We start from the raw sequence: 23,433 nt of genomic DNA, 5'->3' as shown, positions 1-23,433 counted from the left end.
AGAAAAGCACTCTGAGAGTGCAGACCAAGGCAGCAATTTTTTTATTATTATTGATTACTGATTGATTATTGATCCAGACCACCACCAAATACTAATCATGTGTTCCTTGGCCCACTTCTGATAGTTCCTGAAAATTTCATCAAAATTGGTCTATAACTTTTTGAGTTATGTTGATGACAGACAGACAAACAAGCAAACAGGGGTGAAAACGTAACCTCCTTCATATGAGGAAAACGTAACCTCCTTCATATGAGGAATCTACTTTTAGTTAAAAATATAAAATATTACACAGTACATTTTTTTGTTTTTTTATCCTTATTATCCAAATAATGTAAAGTCAATATTCATTAGTACTGTCCATTTTAATACAAAATATAATGCCAAAATGCCATGAAATTTCACACTGCTTTCAGCATTAAAAACAAATTTTAAAAATTAACAATAAATACTGAAATTAATAAAAAATAAAGAATAAATAAATGAACTCCTATACAGAATAATATATCTTTTTCTCATCTGAAAGTTCTTTAGGCATTTACAATAACCTTGCGCGCGTTATACGTCACAGGTCTTGCGTAACTACCCACGTGCTACGATTTTTCCCTTGGGGGGCAGCAAGCGGACATTTTGTACACGAGCAAAGCATAGATGGGTGAAAACGATACGTTGTTTTTAACCAAAAACGATGTCCCCAGGGCGAAACTGCCAACACCAAAAGTAAAGGAGCATACCAACGTTGTTTTGAAACAATGTGGTTAGCCTGTCAGTGGCGAGTTGGGGAGAAAAGAGCAGCACTGATAACAAGGTACTGTATACACGTGAACCGGGAAAGTTACTGATAATTTCATGTTGCAAAAGCATAATTAAATCAGTAAGTTATTTTCCAAAGGATATTATTTGAATAGCAGATACATAAATCAAACTAACAACAATAAAAATTTTTGATGACATTGAAAATCAAAACCTGCAGTGCACGATAGGTTGAGGAGGACACTGCCACAGCAAGTAATGCATGAATTTTGTTACACAACACCATATGCTTGTGTCATTGTTAACTCTGTGGTATTATTACTCAATTTACTGCTCAAATTAATACCTGATACTATTTCTCAGGCTACCAAGTACAAATCAACTTATTTTGTGGCAATTGACCTCCATGTTCCATCTTGTGTGCAGGTTGTTTATTTTTGTTATCATTATTATTATTATTTTTTCAAACACATTTTGATAAAGTGGCTATGCTTTAACAAGAGAAATTTATGCTGAAGTTTAAAAGATTAAATTATCAGTAGTATGACTATGTACAATTAAAGCTATTAATTTGATTATGCATATTTGATTTTCAATTATCTTGATTATGATATGAGGTTTCTGCATTTTTCTCTTGCCCTCAAATCAATATCTAACAAGTAAATTGATAGTGCTTTATTACAAATTTGCTTTATACTTTCAGATGTAAAAACTGTGTAGCAGTTGGTAAAGCTGTAGAGATTGATGTGAGCATAGATCAGGGGAAATGGTATTAGAGAAACTAGGAGAACAAGGCATAGATAATGTACTAGTAGATCCATCATCACAGCAAAGATAGATGGTGTGATCTTGTCCCTGAAGCTATGCCACAAGTTTTCAAACTGGTTGAGTCCTTACTAAGACAAGCTGCTGCGGAATGAATTGTTGTACAGTACATTCAGGTTATACATGGCAGATTTATGACAAAAGAGACCTTCACAATATACTTCAAAGAAGTTATTCTTGCATCTATGCCTCAAAAGTATACAGTTACAGTGACTAGAACATTGTCTGCAAATAGTGAGGCAGTGAAGGCTGCAAGGTGCCATTGTTTTTCAGTATTAAGAATGACAGTATCTGTTTTTTATTTGTTTATTTTTATTTTTCATTTTTAATGGGAGGGAGACTCACTTTGTTCTTTCAATGCCCATTCAGTTAAGGGTTGGTGGCAATATATGGTAAATCTGTCATGCCTGTATGTAGAATTTCTCTGGCTCAAATTTCTACATTTATTGGGTGCATTATGAAGTTTCCTGACTGATTAATGAGGTTACTTGCAGAAATATCTTGCTTACACACATTTTGTGATATTTTTACTACTTTATACATATGATTATTCACATCTCATCAGTGGTGTGTGAAAGGTACTTGGTATTTGCATTTTAGAACTGTAGATCTGTGTACCAGCAGGGTTATATTTCATATATCTGCGAATGTTTCTAAAAATAAGCTTCATGTTTGATAATTAATTGGTTTGAAATAAATAAATAAATAACCCAAATAAAATCAATTCATTTTATATTTCACATAATTTGTTTTTATTATTCTTCTAAGCATTTAATCATAACATCTCCCATCATTATACTGTTATTGTGTAATAACATTGAAAGTTTCCAAGTTTTTATTAACAGGTTGATGCTAACGTATTACAAATGAACATAAGCATTAAAGCATATTTCCTTACTCAAATGTATCAAACGTACCACTGGCATAATAGCGGTAAAGATACAGGTAAAGATGACAGCAATGATAACTGAGTTTACAGCGCCTTTAGTGCAGCTTGGCTAGTGTCAGATTGTTATCTGATAAAGTTTGCTACTAGTACCTGGGAAGAAAAGGTCTGGCACTTGACAATCAAGTTGATAAAATCACAAAACGCCTGTAGAAAATAGAGCATACCTGCCCAACATCGATTTGTTCAGATTCTTGACTAAGGGGTGCGTTACTGGTGTCAAGGGCCAAGACTTGAACTTAGGGGTTTGGCATGTCACTGGACATTCCTCTCGATTTCTGCCCAAATCTAATAAAGCCTCAGTTGTTTAACTTTCGCCAAATTTCCAATATCTACAGGTTGTGTTGTTTAATGCTTGGGGTCTCTTCTTTGGCGGCGGTTAATTGGGGACACCTGTGCGGCCTGTCAACGCACCAAGATTCACTTTTGCCGGTGCCACATTTTCAATTGCCGTAAATATCAAATTCATGAATAGAATGAGGAAAAATGACAGTTATGAAAAAATGTTTGGAAGTACCTGTCACCTTCGCCACAGTAACCATATGGGCTGTGCTGCCCCCCCACCACAGGCGACACCATGCGGAGCAAGCGTGCGTAATCCAGGGTGCAACTGAAAATAACCTTGTCGCGCGACCTTATTGTATAATCACTAATTTTTTCATATAAAACCCCTGGCATTGCTTCAGCAGGATACAAATGTTGGGTATACTCCTTTAAATTTATTTTAATTAAAATATGTTAACCTGTTTATAATGACTATATATTTCCAGATGAGATTCAGCTATCCTGGCCCCCAACACTTAATTTTATTTTTATTATTACCTTTTTTAGTATTACCTGGCAGTGTATTCAGAACCACCTGTCACCCCCTCCACTTAATCAGTGGACCCACATTCCTTGTTTAATGTCTGGCAGCCTCATTTTCACTTTAACCGCCATGCAAGTGAATCAACAGGTAGAGCAGGTCTCAATTATAGGGGGAGACAGAGGGTAATTTTTTTTTTTCAATAAATATGACAAAACTAGGCTAATACCACAGAATATTTCCAATAAAATCACTAAAAATGCATAGGATTTTATGTTAAAAGTGTGTCATAAATAACTTTCATCATAAAACATAAAAGAATACAAGATTTATAATTTTCCTTGTCCTCTCCCTCAAATCTACCTGTCCACCCACCTGTACAGGTGAGACAGAGGACAGAGAATCCAAGATGGCGAATGGTGGGAGAAATGAGAGTCCAGTCTTTATAGCAAGTTTTATCCTCACTTTCATAGCTCTCATCTTCCACGTTGTGGCATTCTGTAGCCCTCACTGGATACAGTCATGGGAGAGAACGCAGAGCGATTTTCTGAGAGCAGGATTATGGGAATTCTGCTTCAACGCCTTCACTCACCCACAGGATTACCTTGCTAAAAGTTATGTTGGATGCTGGTGGGTTTATTCACCAGAATACTTCAACATTAGGGAGTTTCTTATGCCACGTAAGTACTGACTTTGAAAAAATATATATTAATATATTTATTTATATTATATGCATTGGAATATAAGCAAACCTAGTGTTTGTTATACCCGCAGGTAAAATTAGGTCAAGGTGTGATTTTGTTTTTAACTGTGAGTCAGTTGCTGGGAATTCAAAATGGCTGCTTGCTATTTAGGAAGTAAAGAGAAGTTTGAAATTTTAAGAACTCTGCTTCTTTAAATATAAAATCTGAAGAGATTAATTCATGAAAACCAGAATTCTTTAAAATATTTGTGGCACTTAGACAGCTGATTAATTGAAATCACAACATATTTTTTTTACTGAAAAACGATACATAATATATGAGCTAACATGATACAGTGAAAGTGTTAAATAGGCACTTATCTCTACAGAAGACAACTAGACCAGCTTTTCTTGGGTCTGCCAAAAACTATTAGATTAGAGCAGATGAAAAAAAAATCAACTTGCTGAGTTTTAAAATGTTTGAAAAGTATTATATGAGGTTGACACTTCATATACTACACTAACCTCTACCAGATAGAGTCTAAATGAAACCAATTCTATCAGAAACATCAAGTTAGATAATTTTTTAAAAATCATTTTAACATGATGCTTTTCCAGCTAATGATTTTTCCTGATATTTGATAAGTGTCATGTTTAGATATTTTACTTTGCATTTTTCTGTTGTTAAAGCATGGTTCACTGTCACTTAATGTCTGTAAGTGATGTTACAGATATTCCCCCCAAATTATTAAATGCTGCTCACATACTTTTTCACTTTTTGTAATTCTTATCAATGATATCGCTTACACAGCATGCCGACGCACATGAAAATTGTTCATCATTTACAATTGCTCTTACTACACTTACTATTACAAATTATCTTAAACATTTCATTAAATGCTATAATTGCATTTTAATTGTTCTAGCTTGTTCATTATTGTCCAGTGTTTGTCTTCCTTGGTTCTTGAACTCTCAGTCTTGTGTATCCAAAGTATTATAAATATTTTATTAAATAAAATCACATTTTTTCTCATTCCAGCCTGGTTCATTGCCGCCCAGTGGCTATCAGTATCTGCCTTGGTTCTAGAACTCCTGGCTTTGTGTATTCAAAGTATCTACTACATGAGATGTTGCTCCACAACGCTTGAGGTTCCCTCTATTTACCTGTCAGCTTTCTTGATGGTTTGTGCATGTAAGTATAGCCATGTGATTAATTCTGGTCCTAATATTTGACTAGATTTATAAATTTATGACCTGTGCATTTAGGAAGCCCTAACCTTATAAATTGTACGTATCCTTATCAGATCGATTTTTTACTACATATTGTTAAAATGCTATGACTGCTAGCTGCTACCTAGTGGTAAGTCAGCTCAGCATCCTCCCCTTTTTGAAAGACCAAGCACTGAGATAGCCAAGATTTTTTGTGCTACTTGTGTTGTGAACACACAATATGTAACCCATAGTCAAGAAACCTCAACTGAACTCATACAATGTTTTATTTTGCCTTTTGGCATGTCGTTACTCTACGAGGCAGACAAATGGGCACGACAGAGATTCAAATACTCTTCAAAAAAATTTTTTTTTCTGAAAATTTCTACAGTGATTAATACCCGACAGATAAACCTACTCAATTTAACCAAATAGTTAGTCTGTATCTATTTTTTCCCTTTGCCTAGGTATCATAGAAGGAATGGTGGTGATTGTATTTGGTGCCCTCAGCGGTGACCGCACCTGGATGCCGCGCCCTGACTTCAACTACCTGTCATGGTCCTACGCCTTTGCCGTGCTCTCCGGATTCGTTGCATGTTTCGCAGGATGCGGTCTTGCGATGGCCGGATCCAAACTGTCACGAATGGTTAAGAAGGACCCGAACTCTTTTAACATGGGAACAATCCCACCTCCTCATATGTAAATGTTTTTTTGGATTATAAATGGCATTTAAGACCCCTCAAGATGTCATGACTGGGTGTTACATGGCAATTAAGACCTCACAGTATACTCTGAATAAAAGTTTAACTGGTGTCCAAGATACTGACGGGGGGACTTAAATATTACCATTTAGGACTTTCTACACAATTCACCATTTCAAATTCTACAAATATTCACATGGAAACTGTATTTAAATAGCAATTTTGTTTTATAATACATTTAATGTTGGTTCTTTCTGAATATTCGCAACTTTCATAAAGACCCATATATTCCTTTTTAGAACATTTCTCGTGGATTTTTTCACTATATATGTTCACTGGTTGCATTTTATTTAGTTGTACATATTTCCGTAACTTTTAGTACAATGTATATGTGGAGCCATGGCAACATGGATAGTAAAAATATGTATATTTGTTCTTAGACTACCAAGTTTTCTATAAGATACATTAATTTTCTTATTTCTCAACTTCTAATTAAATGCTTATAGTGAAAGATTTAACCATTTGAGACGTGTTTACGTCACAAACAGAATTTTTCTGTCTATACAATACATATGGCGATTTGTTTAAGAAAAATTTCTGCATGTTATTGATTCATATGTAAAAAGGGGACCAACATTCAAAACAAGTTCTGCAAGGAAACAAGTTGTGCCATTTAAAGTTACCTGAAAACGATGAGATGACCTGCAAATCTTGTACTATGAAAAATAAAAATGGTAGTTCAAAATATTTTCTTACACATTCTATACTTGAAATACTTAAATGTGGTTTAATGTGCTTATCTTTGAACCAAGCCATATTTCTGTAAAAAAAAGTTGAACAATTGTACAAAAAAAACTGCCTGCAATGCAGAACCCAAAGAGTAACTCAGAACTGTGTATATTACTTGAAAGCCTCACATATATTACTGTATCATATTAAATACTAGTTACCATAATCATTAGGATTGACTAGTCTTTCATAGCTGAGATATAATCTCTTGAGTTAAAATAATAATTTGCACTAATTATAGGTCAAAGTACCTAGAAATATTGACAGCTAACAGCTGTCTTTTCCGAGATATTTCTCAAGTTGTTTCTCTCAATATGTGACAATGGCAAATTTCATTTGCATTCCTTTTTACATTTTTATTTTGAAAACTTAGGTAAAAAACATCAGGGTTTTGATATATATATATAATAGTTTGCTACTAAGTGACATGTTCTGATAATTATTTTAGCTCTTACGTGCTATTCTTAGTATGTATATGAGTTTAGTTAGTTGCTTGCGACTGATTTCTGAATGAAGATAAATGGGTCACAAGTCTGGTACCTGATCACTTATTCCAAACATTTCATTTATTTCTATTTCTTATTCCAGAATCAGAACTGATCATTTTAGTTTCTCCCAATCAAAGCATACTTTTTGACATTAATCTTAAATTAGCTTGATTTTGAGAATGTATAAGTCATCTTTTTTGGATTTTGTCTACAAATGGAAGTTTGTTTTGAGAAATAGATTTAATTGATCTTGTTTGAATAAAGCATGCAATTACCAGATAATTATCCCTCAGCCCAAATTCAGCCAATACGTAATATTAGATAGTAAGCAGAGGGGTCTATACAATGTAAATCATGCCTATTTTAATGCTACTATGAAGTAGGGTTGCTGTAGATGACTTGACGCCATGTAGATACATTTTGTAAAATAAAAAGACTTTTGTAAAATGAACGTGATGTTTGCTTTTCATTAATTTAAGATGCTACAGAGCGTTATGTTTAATTATATTCAGATCAAACAGCGTAATAATAATTATTTTTACCACATCCTGGCTTGTCCACTCATCCCACACACAAGAGCAATAAAACTGGTTTTATCCATCATTTAACAGTTTACAATCAGTCTGGAAATGTTCCAATTCTACTTGAATACACCTGGCTACGTTCAGAAACAATACGGGTATGAACCCTATTTTTAAATATGCACTTCTTGAATTTGCACCCATGTTTATAAGAACACTGTTTAAGTCTTAATTCCAAACAAATTAGTTGTCAGTACAAAAAATAAAAAAACAAAAATGAAATGGATGAATAAATAAAATATTTGGCCAATTTTTCCCCACAAATCTGTATCACATTGTTTACAGCACTTGCCTAACTTTAACTGCAGTAACTGATAAAGTTTAAAGCCTGGGTAATAAACCAATCATATCCTTATCTGGTGTTTACAGGGTGACACAACCTGTCACCCCTCCAGCTGGAATACAAGTGACCCAGTTTATGATCTCATTAAAATGGCAGCCAGGTATGTTTGTCATGGCCAGGTGAAAAAAGGTCTCATGGGATTGATAAACTCAGGACTTAATGACTGCCATAGTCAGAATAAATCTAATAAAACATGAAATATCAAAGAAATAAAACCATATCAATTGTACATATGACAATTTTGGTCGATCCTAAATACATACCAACTGCAGAATCTTAAAACAAAATTTCAAAATTACCAAACAATAATGAATTACCCATCAGTCCCAAAGACCTGCACTCCCCCCTCAACTGCCATAGAAGGAGGCCACCATCTTGAATTTGGAGACTTAAAGATGGGGTCCAACGCTACATTTTACATCGGCTTCGCATTAAGCCTATTAGCTCTACTTTTCAACATAGTAGGCTTCTGTACCCCTAACTGGTATGAGAAATCAGACATTAGAGACAGCCATGGCTTTGTGCGGTGTGGACTGTGGGAGTTTTGCCTGGACAATTACAGAAACCCAGATGACCTGTTAGCCAAGCCTTACAGTGGATGTTGGTGGGTTTATTCTCCAGAATACTGGTGGATGAGAGACCACTTAATGCCACGTGAGTATTGAGGGATATATACTGAAATATATGACAAGAGAGGTCATTATGAGTTTGTGCACAATGTAAAATGTGTTTAGTGAAAGTGGATGTTATTTCTGAATTTTTCACCAGGAGATACTGGCAAAAAAACAGCATTTGTTTCACTTCAAAACTACAAATAATACACTACTCAGGTTTAAATATAACACCTTTTCTTCAAAATGATACCTGTTGTAAAAAATTTAAATTGTGTCTTATAAATGGTGTAAAAATGCCTGTTAAATTCAATGAGTTTGTTGTAAAGACTTTAAGTCTCACTGTCATGAGTGACCCCAAATTCAACCTGCATCAACAGGTGTGAGTCACTGGTCAAATATCTTGATTAAAATGCAAATTGATTTTCTTATCAACCTGCAATAAAATCCCACTGTAGATTAATGATATCTATACCATAATTGGGAAAAAACTTAATTTCAACCATGTCTTTAGATATAAGGTGTTATTCATCTATAAAGATGTATACTACATTAATTTTATATTTATGCTTTGTGAAATGAATCACAGCCAAGTTCAATCAAATTATCCTACTTCATTTTAATGTATCAATTATTGTTAAATTATACATGTCAATATTCTATTGAAGCCTGGGTTAGCCTATTAGTATCTGCTATATATTATTAATGCTATTGTACACATGTTATAGTCATAGACAACAGTAGTGTTGTAGTTAAATAAAACTTGAGTTGGGACTTAATTCTATTTTGAACTTTTCATCTAATCCTAATTTTAATTCACTTTAATAAACATGAATAACTCTGATACTGGAACTTACATTTAACAACTGACATAATGCAGGTTCCAGTATCAGAATCATTCATTTTTATCATTCTTATTCTACTGGATGGCTAACAACATTTATTTTGGTACTCATTTAATTGACTTTCTTGTTACATCTCTTTCACAGCGTGGTTCATCGCCTGCCAGTACCTGAGTCTGATTGCCGTGTTTGTCTTCATGACTGCCTCCTTTGCAGAGGGAGGCTTCCTCTTCCAGTGCTGTGAGACAGATAGCTCAGCATTAAAAATCTCAGGAGGAATAAGCATTGCTGCAGGTTTGTACTTGATAACTTTAAAGATTTGGGTCAGTAGCAATAGCTGATTAGTAATAATTGTAGGGGGCAGGGACTTGAAAGTGTGCACAGACACACTTATCCCACCTTTATCATCCTGTGAATTTAGGGAAGATAAGTAGAAATTTGGGGAAAGCCCCAAGAGCTCATGTGGAATACGTAACTGCAGCAAACACTGCCTGCCATCACCTGCACTGAGACGGGCTGGTTAGAAAGTGGTTGGTTAGAATTATCTGGGGGTGGGGGGGGGGGGGGTCTTTGAAGGTGTGCACAGACACAATAAAACCACCATTATCACCTTGTAAATTTAGGGACAGGAAAAGAAAATCTGGAAGATACGGAAGGGTGGTGAAATAGATAACCAAGCCCTAAGAGCTTAGGGGAAATAAGTACAGCAGCAAGTTTGTGACTAATATTAGTAAATTACAACCATTGGGCAGAATTGAATGCTCCTCAGATTATTATTATTATTATCACTATTATCTATTTTAATTATTTACCTATTTATTATGGCGGGGGGGGGGGGAGCTCAGGTTGTGTATACAGATTAAAGAACTAGAAAACCCTTACACCTGCCATCAACCTCCACTGAGACTGATTCTCAAACTTCTTTATATAAAGTTCATTAGCTTTTTGAAATTCACAAACTTCTCACAAAGGGGGTGGCACAAGATTGGAGGAAAAAACTAAAGCCCTTTGTGCCAAAGTGGTAATAAATGAGATTTTTTTATTGAAAGATACGCAAGAGTTCAGTAAAGATTTACTGAAATAACTAAAGAGTAAAACTAATGCAGCCATGAAAAATAATGTAGATAAAAATAATACATTTTAATTATAAAAGGATAAACAATTCATACAAAAAGGCTATAATGAAACACTTGGTTGTTTTCTTTTACAGCATTACTAGAAGGAATCATCGTCACAGTTTTTGGAACCATAACCAAAGATGGTCGCACCTGGATGCCAGACCCTGACAACAACCGTGTGTCATGGTCTTTTGGACTTGCTGTCTTGTCTGCATTTTTGGCTCTTTTCTCTGGGATGCTGATGCTTTTAACGAGAGCTCAATTGTCTGATGAGACAAAGACAGAGATGAAGTAAAAAGTGAGGCAATTTCCAAGACTGTTGCTGTTTAATATCATGTAGAATAATTGTAGATTTTTATACCAAAAGTGTAATGTAAATATTTTTAAAGCTTCAAAATATTTCACCCAGACACTTGAAATGGAGACAGTGACTTTGCAACAGAATATTTACTGGAAAGATTGCGAAAACCCATAAAATGGGTGAAAAAGTGCCCTACTTACACCCCTGTATAAACAAGAAAAAACATTTGTCACATGAAATATATGTGAGCAATTTTGATATTTTACTGTGAATAAAACAATGTTCATGGGTGCTTTTTTTAAGAGGAATTGACAAATGAAATGCAAAATGTATATGAACCTTTGTATTATTTGTATATATGTCTTATCCCTTAGGCATTAGTTTAACAAAGCAAAGCTGAATGTTTTAGAATAGGTAGTAATAGAATATGACCTTGTAAGACATTACTTATGTTTTTATCCATATTTTGAATGAAAAAACTGTTGGACTACTCGTCAACACATCTGAATGGAATATGTAGCATATGTAGATAGAACACTAGTAGACTCAATATATCTATGGAAATATTCATATTTTTACCAACTTATACTGCTTGTACTAGATATATTTTTCTTCTCCTAAAATGTTTCGTTTTTTTTATTTAACTGAGAACAGAAGTCAAGTTTGTCAGAAGCATTTCATACCAGAAAAAACATTTTATAAGCAAATGTAAATAAAGGAATAGTAAACATATACAATATAGTGTTACAGTTTTTTTCTTTTAAGTAGAGGTACTGCCTCTCTGTCTCTCTCTCTCTCTCAAACGCACACTCAGACTTCTTTTCTTCTGAGATTGTAATTTCATAAACTCAATCCTATTTGAACATTTAAATTAAAATTTGAATTAAAATACGTATAGCCTACCCCTAAAATAAAAGTGCACGGCACCGGCGATGGCGACGACAGACGCCGGTGATGGCAATATGTACAGACACATCTGTGTCTGTACATAAAAAGTTATGGCCTTCTTTAATATTGCCATCTCCTAAGATGCATCATCTACAGGGGCTCAGCACTACGGTTTCTAGATGGCAGTGTTTACCTTACCCATACTAGTAATACTTCATGAAGAAATAAACCAAACAAAAGACAGCAGGGTATTTTTTTCATTTACCTGGTACTTGATTGCTATCACAGACGTTGCAGACATATTCCATGGAGGATTCTGGGATATTTCCATCAATAAGAACTATGGGAGCTTGACACAGCTTGGCCTCGTATCTGGCAATCTGTGAATAAAAATTTATTATATAATAAATTGTTTAAATCGTTAAAACTATGTCATATTACCATGGAATCCTGAGTTTTCATGACATTATCTATGTTTAGATTAACATTTAACACAATTTTGTAATTGTGGAATTTTATTTCTGAATTCTGCATAATAACATCTCATCAGAATATCAGGGTTACCGTGGTATCTTGAATGTGTGCGTATTCACTTATATAGGTATATTTTAGATACATGACTGAGAACGGGGTCAAAATGTCAGTATGGAGGGAGGCAGTTGAGAGGTTAATTGTAGAAAGTGATCCAGGAATTGTAAGAGTCAGACTATATAAACATACTAGGTCCTGGCCAGCTGTAATAAATAATCTCTTCTTGGATGAAGATTTAATGTGTTAAATTTGATATCATTTTATACTTTACAGTAGTGATAATTAAAGAGTTACTGTACTCACGTATTTGGGTGTGATGGTGGAATGAATCTCCATGTCACCCACACCATACATCAACTCACCGCTGTGTCTTAGAATTGCACAATAGGTGGCAGTGGAGTAGGTCTCATGCTGCGCTATACCACTGCAGTCCTTGAATAAGTATCAAAATTTAATGTTAAAATATTGTGAAGTTTTTGTATTTTAATGAAAATAAACTACTGACCAATCTCTCTCCGCCAAGAGAAGAAAAAGAGAGACAACAAATTTAACATAAAATTTTGCATGAAAATAATTTTCATAAATAAATAAATGAATAAACAAAACATTATATGGGACCACTTACCTAGAAAAAGCTATAGCCTAAAATTTAAAGTACTTTAATACCCTGAAGCAGACTAACTTTTGTATATAAATGTTAAGACTCATTTTTTGGAAAATAGCTCTTTTGTGAAACTAGCCAATCAATGTAGGAACCAACAAATTGGAGAGCAAAGAATCAATGACTTTCTTGATTGAAAAATGAAGGAAAAAATAAGCAAGCCCAAAAATAAAACCTGATTGTTACCATGTGACTACAGTAGTTCAACATGGACTCGGCATGCCCATCTGTACCAATGGCCGATATGAAGAAAGGATTGGAGCCAAGGCGAGCTAATCCATCCGCTAGATTCCTCCCGACTCCACCAAACGACTGCCTCATGTGACCAGGGTAGCTTCCACCATCTTCCTTGAGATTGGGGTCTGTGGCGGTGATTGTGAAATCTACAATGGTGCCACCTATAACGACCTGAAATAAGAAATGAAGAACCTTTTTCTTTAAACCTGTCCTATTTCAAGCATTTGAAGTATTTCTTTGGTATGAGCCTGAAAGTGGAATGATATATGAAATGCAAATAGCAAATTCGAGCCATGTGAATCCCAGCACCAGTGTAATAGCACCAATGATTTGAGTATATTTATAATAACTATAACTATATTATAATAACTATATTAATAATAACTATAATATTATATTTTAGTAATAACTATCATTGTACTTGGATAAGAACTAAAAAGTTCAGCACTATTCCACTTTTTGGTGTTATTTGTAGGTGTTCTTCTCGCTATACTGTGCAGGACTGATGGATGACATTCTCAACACCATGTTAGTTTATTCAGTGCAATATTAGTACATGTATGTGTCCAGATCCAACCACTACAACCAGCAGCTACCATGCCTCTTATCTTCTTCTACCTTCCTTATGGTTATACCCAGTTGTTTAACTGTCCAATCTGTCTAGAATCATATCCTCACATCTCTTTTCTTCCGTGTGCTTCTCCTCCTCCAACTGTTCCATGTAGGACTTCATTGGCAAATCCAGGTCTTATTCTGTGACTCTTCCATCTTTTTGTGTTATTTTACTGTTCCCTGTAGGCCTTTTATGACTAGCCCCGAATGTGTAGTCACTTGCTATTGGCTACTTCCATCACAGCTTATACGAGGGTGAATGCTGAAGTTGGCTGTGCCTCAAGACATAACTGTTACTGTGACATTTCTGGGGATAATAAAAGAACCCGCACCAAATATTCACAGATTTTGTCCAACAAGAGCTTCTCAAATCAGGTATCCACTATCCCCCCCCCCCCCCCCCCCCCCCTTTGTCACCCGACTTGCGACTCCAAATTGCAGAGCATAATTGCATTTTTTAAACAAAAACTGTGTTTAACATTATTTGGGCCACTGAAAGGCATTTTTAAATCTCTGTCAAGTATGATTACAGGACTATTGTCAACTTCAAGTCAGTTTTAAAAGAAATAACATAAAAGTACAAACATTTTCAGTTGATTAAAATCTTTTATTGTTTGATAAAGATATCGACAGTAGGGTGTAGTTCAAGTTATGGCATACATCCTTAAAAACATAATATTGTTAATTCCCTCAGGTATATGATGAGAAACATATGTTAATAAAAAAAGCATTTTTTAAATATACTCTCAAAAATAGTGTACAAGAAATAGGTCCCTGAACAAGAAACAACTTAATACTTATCAACTAAAATATTAATTTTGGTATTTAGCTTAATATTAATAATTTTAACTTAAAAGATTGCTAAAGTTACCACTCATTTCAAATCTTAATCCCTACCATTTGTTACTTTTACAACTTAACAAATTTGTTTAGTAGCTTGGAAAAAGAATATTACTAACAATTTTCATTTAAGTTTCATTTTATTGTCTTGCTTGTGATGACATGATGTAAAGGTTAAAACACTACCAACATTAAAATGTTTTGAACATTTAATATATATTTTAAATCTTATTAATTTACTTTCTTTTAGTAAGGCCCCATTCAGAATAGATTATCCCAGTACTAACTGATCTGCTGACTAAATATGGGCAACCACACTTCAAAAGAGATGATGGCGATTCTAGTTGGTCTCCCCGCCTCCACATGCACCATTAAACGGATTAGATCTCCGCTCCGAGGTTTAATTTCTAGCCACCTGCAGAGATGGCCCATGTGGAGGCGGAGAGACCATCCAGAATCAGCAGCATTTCTTTTGAAGAGCGGTTGCCCACATTTAGTCGGCGGATCAGTTAGTACTTGGATCATCTAATTTGAATGGGGCCTAAGACAGGTTTGACCCATATCTTTACTATTTTTTACAAATCAACCACAAGTGATACATGAAACAACGTGTTACACACAGACTTGTTAACATTAAGAAGTTATCACGGATGATCTTTAGAAAATATCCACATCACGGTCCCCAAAATGAATCTTTAAGTGGTTTTGAAAGGGGAAAATATAATATTATACTTGAAAAGAAAACTAAATTCTATCCCGCTTCACAAATATCTTAACATCATCTTGAAAACAAAACTATTTCAAAAACCAAATTATAGAAGAAGTGCATAAATTGTTTATCTTACCTTAATCCATTTTTTTCGTTATCAAGCTAGCTTATAACTTGTATAAGTCATTTATTCCATTATGGCACTCAACATTTTAAATTTAGTGCTTTATTATCTAAAGCATTGAGATTGATATAAGAGACAAGGTATCCTTTGGCATTCTCAAAAAAGAAAAAAAAAATCATTTTGGCTGTGTACGTATGAGTCAGATTGTCTTCCCCACCTGAGATGTAAAATGCATACAAAACCTGAAATACATTTGAGGCACTAGGTATTATAAATCGAAGCAAAGAAATATCATATTATAATTTCTATATGGAAACACTTAGGTTTAATTTAATAGAATAACTATTTTTTTCCAATGGTATTTCATCTATTTTTAATCACTTATCTCTGTGTCTCTCTTTTTGCACTCCACACATTAAATATATCAAATTTGCATTTTCTTTATCACAAATTCTCTTCCCAATGGTTATCTCAAAACAAGCACCAATAAACATATTACATCACCTGTCCAGTTAATTGCCTTGCTGCACATATCTCATCAACCCTCAGAAATATACAGAAAAATCAAAGATGGCTTATGACTGGCATATTCGTATTATTTAAATTATTCCTATTATGAATTTAAAATACATCTGCCAATTTTTTAAACATGATGATACTCCACTTTTCATGAAGCTGTCCCCATAAATCTAACATGTCAACTACCCATGACAAATAATCAACTCAGAAACAAACAACATTCAGATTATTCAAACTTAAATAAAAGGAAATCAAGTAAGTAGGGAAATCGACTTTAAAAGGGTGTTAAATTGAACATAACATTTAAATGTAGTCAACATGATTTTTCTAAAAATAATTAGCAAAGGCATTGTGGTTTTAGTTAGTGATTGGTCAAATTACATATAATCAAGTTCTGAATCTAATCTACATGTCAACTAACAGGCCTTCCTTGCTCCCCACCAGATGGTGCTGGATGCAAACTTCCTGCTGACCTGGGCTGCGGTGTCGGCCTCTGGTGGCCAGAACTTTGGTTTTGGAGTTTTGCTAATTCTATGGCAATTTTGCTGCCAATGTCTGCATTGTTTCTTATTAGAGCCATATCTGAGAGACTTGTAAAGGAAATAGACTAAGAATATAAATTTTTAACTTTATCCTCAGCATGACTGAAGTGGACCACCTAAATTCACAGGTTCACAAAAGGAAAGGAGCACAAATAATATCCCACTCACACTACAGTTGCAAAAATGTGCATTTCTATAATTCGAATTTTTCGTGAGGAATTCGATTCGGTATTGCGTTTACACAAGCGAAGCAAAACTGAATCACACGTTGAAAATTTCAGGTTTAACTTCCTATTTTGAACACTCGCGCATGCGCTGCACAGGAAATCTTGAAATACCAACAAAAATTTGTGATGACAAATGCAACTCAAAAGACATTCCAGCATTCTTGAGAAGTATAAGAATTTAAAGATGGCAAAATAAGTTTATGTTTCCTCATGTTGTAGTGAGTGGTGACCTCCAAATACGTTTGGTGCAATCGCTAAAGTAATAAACAAGCGTTCATAGATACCCGCACTTATCTGCACACATGGGCAGTAAGATCTGTACAGGTGTCGATTCCGGTAAGTTATTCGGATCGCGCTTAGAAATCCACCTCGCTTGCAGGATTTTGAACATTCTCTTGCGTTCACACTACTGCATTTATTCGAAATATGACCCAATTCGCAACTTATCGGGATAACCGAGCGTAGTGTGAATGGGGTATAAGATTCACTTTAACATGAACTTCCCATTTCTGTTAGAGACAAAGGAAAACATTTTTCCTGTATTAATGAAATAAAATAAATTAAAATTAAGAAAATTATCACCTATAATTTACTTATATGTCAACATGTATCTATGTGTACATGATACTGGCATGTTTCACTTTTTTTCAACATAAACTTTAAGACTATTTCAATACAGACAGTTTTCTCAGAATATTTAATACACAGGATGCCTTTTTTTTCATATTTCAATAAAAAGGTGCCAAGGATACTGGCTCTTAAGGAGTCTCCCTGTGTCATTTCATGTACCCTCTTTAACAGGTAAGGTGTCACTTCTTTCCCCTTGATGTTTTTATGTCTAAAATCAAAACAAAATTGGAGAATCATTATTAAATTTTCAGCACCTTTATCTTCCTAAGGTCATGCTTTCTCTCTCACGCTTTCTTCCAACTAGAAAATACAATAACCTGAAAATTAATGCAGAAGAATATGGAAACTGGCAACAGAGATCTTTAAAAACAAAATTTACTCCCCTTCTACAATGACATTAATTATTATCACCAGAGGCTCCATATTAACTTAAAATTATTGAGTTTGGAGCAAAAAATATTATTAAAAATAAAATAAAAACACTGCCCACCTATCAATACATTCCATACTTACTCTGCCTCTATAATAGCGTTCTGAATGTCCTGCTCAATCTCTAAATGTGACACGGAGTCATCTTCAGGGATGGGAACTGCTATAAGTACTCCACTGTCCAACTCTAGTTGCAGGCTGGTATCTGGAGGGGAAAAATGGCATATTATAACACATGTATGGGTGTTTAAAATTACTGAGTGTTCACAGCACACAATATGGATAATTTGATGTCTAAACTGACTTAGACTGGGTTCCCATCCCTAGATGGATCTAACAGGATCGGTCCATCTCCACGAGGTCTCTCACAAAATTGCTTTCAGCTGCCCAAGTTAATTGCAATTAAGCGAGAATCCCTTTGGAGATAGTTTGAACCAAAGTTCGTACGATAGGGTCTGCAAATGGTCTCTTAGAAGAATATTGCCCTGCTTGTTCTGAAACTTGACAAAACTTATTCAAACCAGTAAAAACTGACAGTGGAATTTAAGAAGGGGGCGAGTTACCACATACTCATATCAAGTGCATCATTATAGGTAGCACAAGTTTTTTTTTTATCATTGATAAAATTTTGTAAAATACATGCTTGTGTCAGATTTCAGGCTTCTGATACCTCGTTTTCTGCCTGTGATCAGGCTGAACCATCTGGAACTGCCTGTACTACTTACATATCATTCTGGCAGCTTCAGCGGGGGAATTCACACTGTGGGGAGCATGGTGACCACTCCGCGGAGTGAAGAAGGATGGGAAGTGGGTGCTGGGGCCAAAGGCAGCCACACAAACACCTTCAGTCTCCTAGAATTTTGAAAATGAATTTATGGAGAAGATAACTGTATTATTATGAACAGTTTTCCACTTGAAAAAAAAAAACATAGAACAACAACTCCAAATTAGTCTTGACATGGGCACCTGAGGGAAGGAGAAAAAATGCCGAAGCTGAGCAAAAAGAACTGAAGGGGCAGACATGGGGCGAAGCTGGCACAGCAGCAAAAGATAGAGGGAGATGGCGAAGAATGCTGACAAGCCTTATGAGCCGACTATTAACCTAACTTTTGCTCAAATTAGCTAAACATTTTATAATTCATTGAAACATGGATCCAATTTAAGAGCAATGATCCAAAAACACCAAGTTCAAAAATCATATTCAAGACCCATGTACCATGTACTCCAAGGTCACATATCAAATTTAAAGCCTTATCCCATTGGACCTATCAGTTTACAAAGATCGATCCAACTCTGCTGGGCCTCTTGCTGAATGCAATGAATTTCACAGATTAACACCTCCTGGTATTGAGTAGATTACAGAGAAGCTGGTAAATATATATGAGTACACTGAAAACAAGAGGATGCCTGTTAATCTGTTTAACTTGTTGTATTCAGCGAGAGTCCCGACAGAGTTAGATCAATCTATGTTGACCAGTAGCTTCAATAGGAGTGAGCCCTAATTCTCACGTACCAAGTATTCTAATGTTCTCTCAATGTCCAGTATAGACTTGACCCCTGAAGATACCACTGTGATGGGTGTCCTGCCAAGCTCTGTCAGGTCAGCACTGATGTCCAGGGCTAAAATAAAAACAGTACATATTACAGGGTTTGTCTTCTTTTTAGTAGACTTTAGACACAGGGCTACAATATACATACAGCACATTTTATGGGGTTTGACTTCCTTTTTAAGCAGTCTCTAAACAGGACTGGGATATATAAGTAATCTGTATGGTATGTCTTACTTATGAGCAGTTTCTAGACACAGTGCTGGGATATATACAGAACATTTTACATGGTTTCTCTTCGTTTCAGCAGAGTCTAAACACAAACAGAAAGTTAATGTATACATAATGTGCAGTTTGTGTGATGGAGATGATAGGGAGAAAGAGAGGGAGAGAGATCAAGAAAGTGTGTGTGTGTGTGTGTGTGTGTGTGTGTGTGTGTGTGTCAGAGAGAGAGAGAGAGAGGAAGAGAGAGAATGAAAGTGTACACATGCTAGTGAATCAATGTCCAGACTTACACATCTAAGTTTCTCTGTGAACACTAATACCCTGGATGCTAACTTTTAATGTGTGTGTGTGTGCGTGTGGGTACATGTGCGCATGCCTGCGTGCGTGTCTTGCCCCTCACATGTCTCAGCTCCCCTGTGTACTCCACCAATGCCCCCTGTCACAAACACCTGGATACCAGCAGAGAGAGTGTGTGTGTGTGTGCGTGCGTGCGTGCGTACGTGTGTGTGTGTGTTGCCCCTCACATGTCTCGGCTCCCCTGTGCACTCCACCAATGCCCCCTGTCACAAACACCTGGATACCGGCTTTGTGGGCAGCTATCATGGTGCCAGCCACTGTCAGACCACCTGTGAAACCCTGAAGACAAGTAATAAATAAATAAATAATATTGATCTTAAAAATTAATCAAACAATATTTTGTTTTAATCCACCAGTGCATTTTCAATCTAAATTAACTTTCCTTCATGCACTGCTGTAATATGTACCCTGTATAAAGAATTCTTATAACATCAATTAGTCTCATCCGATGGAGGTTGTGCAAACAATCTTTTTCTTCATTGTGTTCAGGTAAACTAAATAACAGTCATGATCATTAATTTGCACTTGATCCGACTCACAAAGTAAAGACTGCCACACTAATTTATCTTTACCTTGAGGGAGGGAATGTCTCTTTACTTTACATGAAATTTCAGCATACAAAAGCAAGAAAGGAGAGGGGCCCAGGAGGGGTGGGAGGGTTAGTAGGGCAGTTCCAATATGATATTTCATTCTAAGGTGACACTGGTCTTACACATCTTACTAAGGTTAAAGATATTATTTATGCTCTCAAATGTCCTAGTTTTTACAGCCCTGTGGTTTACCTGACTTAAAACCCAAGCCATGTCCCTACGGGATGTCTTGACAGCACTGGTGCCCTCTTTAGTCAGACTTTCAAGCTGATCCCCATCCAGACCTAAAGAGTGAAATGTAAGCACATTATACAGCGAGATGACAAAGACATTTCTATCAAGATATGGTCAGTGTTATCTGTGGTGAGTATTAAGTTAACATGGAATAGTTTACAAACACTCTGTCCATCCCCAGTTTCATGGTAATGCTTGATGCAGATGAAAATTGCAGCTGTACATGTTTAATTAATGGCAACAGTGACTATTTTTGCTTTGGACTTTATATTCTTAGACCAGCATCCCAAGCGTGCACAGAAGATTTAGATAACTCATTATCTGCGACTCAAATAAATTGTTCAATAGCAAATATATCTTGTAGAATGAATGCATTTTTCTTATTTAAATATTAGCTGAAAAATACGGACATTGCCTATTTCAAATCATCATGTAAATCAAACAAATTTTTCAGTCCCAAAGTGTCCAAGATAAAATCTCTTGTGTCCCCTATAAAAACTAGAAACATAATGTTAACTCACCCACTTGTATCTTCCCCTCCATAATGGCCATGGTGGCAGGAACAGCTCCATTATTTCTGATAACGTCCTCCACTTCTGTTGCCATCCTGTAGAGAAAGCAATAAACTAATGTTGCGGTAATGGGACAATCATTTGAAAGAGGAAAATTGTAAATTTTACAGATACTGTATTTTTTGAATAACAAATTCTTAAAATTAGAACATTCCTACTGAGTGGTAGCATCATAATTGAAAAGCAGACAACCTCTCTTCTTTACAGTAAAAGCGGCAATTCCAAAAATCGTGTATCTGAAAAATAGATAATTTTTCCCAGTTGTAATGATTGAGCTCTTACTGTATCTGCACAAAGTAATGCAGTCACCCATTTTGTTCAAACTGAGACAAGGATTCATTCAGGAAATTTATTCTGCATCCCTCTTATGTGCAATCAAAGTATGCAGATGATATCTGTGTAAAATGTAGACTAAGTATCAAAATATTAGTTATCTGTTAAATCAAGATGGAGGTGGAATCAAGCCACCCTTAATGTAACTTTGTGGGTGTGAAGGGAAAAGAGAGAGAGAGAAGGGGGGGGAGCTCCCTGAAACCCCTCCCAGCCCCTTTCTATTTCCCATCTTTGTTTATTCAACATTAATCATCTTCCCAGTTGCTTACTGTTTATCCCGTGTGTTAAGACAGTGCTTACTGTATATTCTGAGGGAATGGTGTCCGATGTGTTATGATAGTGCTTACTGTATATTCTGAGGGAATGGCAGTGATTGCGAAAGAGATTGAAAACTTACCAGACATGTGGGCTGGAGCAAATTAAATTTTGTCAGCCCACACCTTTTTTTACCGGCCCACAACAAAATAATCAAGCTGTATATTTTCACTTCATTTTTGATGAATATTATTGTCTGGCATTTTAAATCGTTGCTTTTTAATTTTCAGGCCAGATGTAATAGGATGTTTAAAGGTTTAAGTTTAAACGTCTTTCATTTTGGTTGCTTTCTGGCATTTAAGTTTTATCCTTTTTACATCTGGGTTGCCTATCTTAATTTCTAATCTTTTAACACAAGATCATGTATCCTTTGTAAATTTTATTCCAATTTTTGACTTAAATTAAAACGTAAGTCATAGTGAAGTGGAGCTTCCAACTTTTGTAACGTTTTTTAGATTTTCACTCTTGGAAAAATGCTTGTCTGTTAGCAGGGATTGTCCTGGGTCAAAATCTGGTCGGGCCATTTTGGCCCACTTGGTCAAAAAAAGTGTGCCATTTTTTAAAAATGTGTGCCGTGAATTATTTAAAGAAAATTCATTGTATTTCAATATTTTTTATATGATTAAAATCAATGAAAAAAGGCTTAATGCTACATCTGAAGTCCTAAATAATTGTAGTGTGTGGAAAAATCTTCCAAAATAAACATACTGTCTGAAAAATTGTACAGTACCTAATGGAAAAATCTTCAGAATTGATAATTGCACTATGCCAAATAATTGCACTACATGGAAAAGGTAGACAAATCCCATTTTTATTGTAAAATAAAGCTATTGCTCTCATAGCAGGCCCGTAGCCAGCAATTTTAAAAGGGGGGGGGGAGGGTCTTTTTCCATAAAAACGCCATGTACCTAGATCAAATTTTACCAAGAGCGGACCTTTTGTCAGCATAAGAGGCGGTTCTTTCGAAACCCCTGAACCATCCCTGGCTACGGGCCAGAGTCTGAAAAGAATTTTTATTCAATATCTAGGACTAAAGTTTAGATGAATATACTGTAATGGACAGTTTTGCACCCTGACTGTGCCATTGCGGATTTTCCGCATGGAAAATGATGTTGTCCCTCATTTTGACCGCTAAAGGCGCAATATGACTTAAAATATCCGTTAAAATTAGTTAAGAGCACCCATCTAAAAAGCAAATGAATATTTCTCCTTTTCACTTATCGTTTACTCAACATGCAGTCCGACGGAAGCCATACTTGTTTACCCAGCACGTGTAGTTAGGTGTTCTCAGAGGTCCGCGCGTGGCCAGTCGTAAGCAGT

The 23,433-nt window shown here is 35.5% G+C and overlaps 3 protein-coding genes and 1 long non-coding RNA gene across 6 annotated transcripts in view; 3 read left to right on the top strand and 1 right to left on the bottom strand.

Annotated features, from left to right (window-relative positions):
• Positions 1-23,433, bottom strand: part of LOC106179630 (uncharacterized) — a 30,105-nt gene that overhangs the window by 4,669 nt on the left and 2,003 nt on the right. For both annotated transcript variants that reach the window (XM_086998379.1, XM_086998380.1), the window contains exons 4-14: positions 21,415-21,500; positions 20,852-20,943; positions 20,237-20,348; positions 19,454-19,560; positions 18,666-18,792; positions 18,025-18,145; positions 17,634-17,719; positions 16,534-16,694; positions 13,258-13,479; positions 12,714-12,842; positions 12,145-12,259 (exon numbers count right to left, since the gene is read on the bottom strand). In XM_086998379.1, the coding sequence (XP_086854505.1) occupies positions 12,145-12,259; positions 12,714-12,842; positions 13,258-13,479; positions 16,534-16,694; positions 17,634-17,719; positions 18,025-18,145; positions 18,666-18,792; positions 19,454-19,560; positions 20,237-20,348; positions 20,852-20,943; positions 21,415-21,500 (1,358 nt within the window). The remainder of the gene's footprint in view (positions 1-12,144; positions 12,260-12,713; positions 12,843-13,257; positions 13,480-16,533; positions 16,695-17,633; positions 17,720-18,024; positions 18,146-18,665; positions 18,793-19,453; positions 19,561-20,236; positions 20,349-20,851; positions 20,944-21,414; positions 21,501-23,433) is intronic.
• On the top strand, positions 540-2,308 carry LOC147759208 (uncharacterized). 2 transcript variants are annotated; one of them, XR_015331590.1, is made up of 3 exons: positions 540-805; positions 1,114-1,176; positions 1,454-2,308. It is a non-coding gene; the product is annotated as an uncharacterized LOC147759208 (long non-coding RNA). The 2 variants fall into 2 exon arrangements; XR_015331591.1 differs by lacking the exon at positions 1,114-1,176.
• On the top strand, positions 3,690-7,646 carry LOC147759207 (uncharacterized). Its single transcript, XM_086998387.1, has 3 exons — positions 3,690-4,006; positions 5,048-5,200; positions 5,685-7,646. The coding sequence occupies exons 1-3, from the start codon at positions 3,736-3,738 to the stop codon at positions 5,918-5,920; spliced, it is 660 nt and encodes a 219-aa protein (XP_086854513.1). The 5' UTR covers positions 3,690-3,735; the 3' UTR covers positions 5,921-7,646.
• LOC147759206 (uncharacterized) lies at positions 8,413-11,728 on the top strand. The gene is made up of 3 exons (XM_086998386.1): positions 8,413-8,773; positions 9,720-9,866; positions 10,783-11,728. Exons 1-3 carry the CDS (start codon positions 8,428-8,430, stop codon positions 10,983-10,985), a joined length of 696 nt encoding a protein of 231 aa, XP_086854512.1. The 5' UTR covers positions 8,413-8,427; the 3' UTR covers positions 10,986-11,728.

Source organism: Lingula anatina, unplaced genomic scaffold (assembly GCF_051362555.1).
Source record: "Lingula anatina isolate TDL-2025a unplaced genomic scaffold, LinAna3.0 unanchor82, whole genome shotgun sequence".
NCBI lineage: Eukaryota > Metazoa > Brachiopoda > Lingulata > Lingulida > Lingulidae > Lingula > Lingula anatina.
The sequence above is the reverse complement of the archived record's forward strand: the minus strand, read 5'-3'. Positions and strand labels throughout refer to the sequence as shown.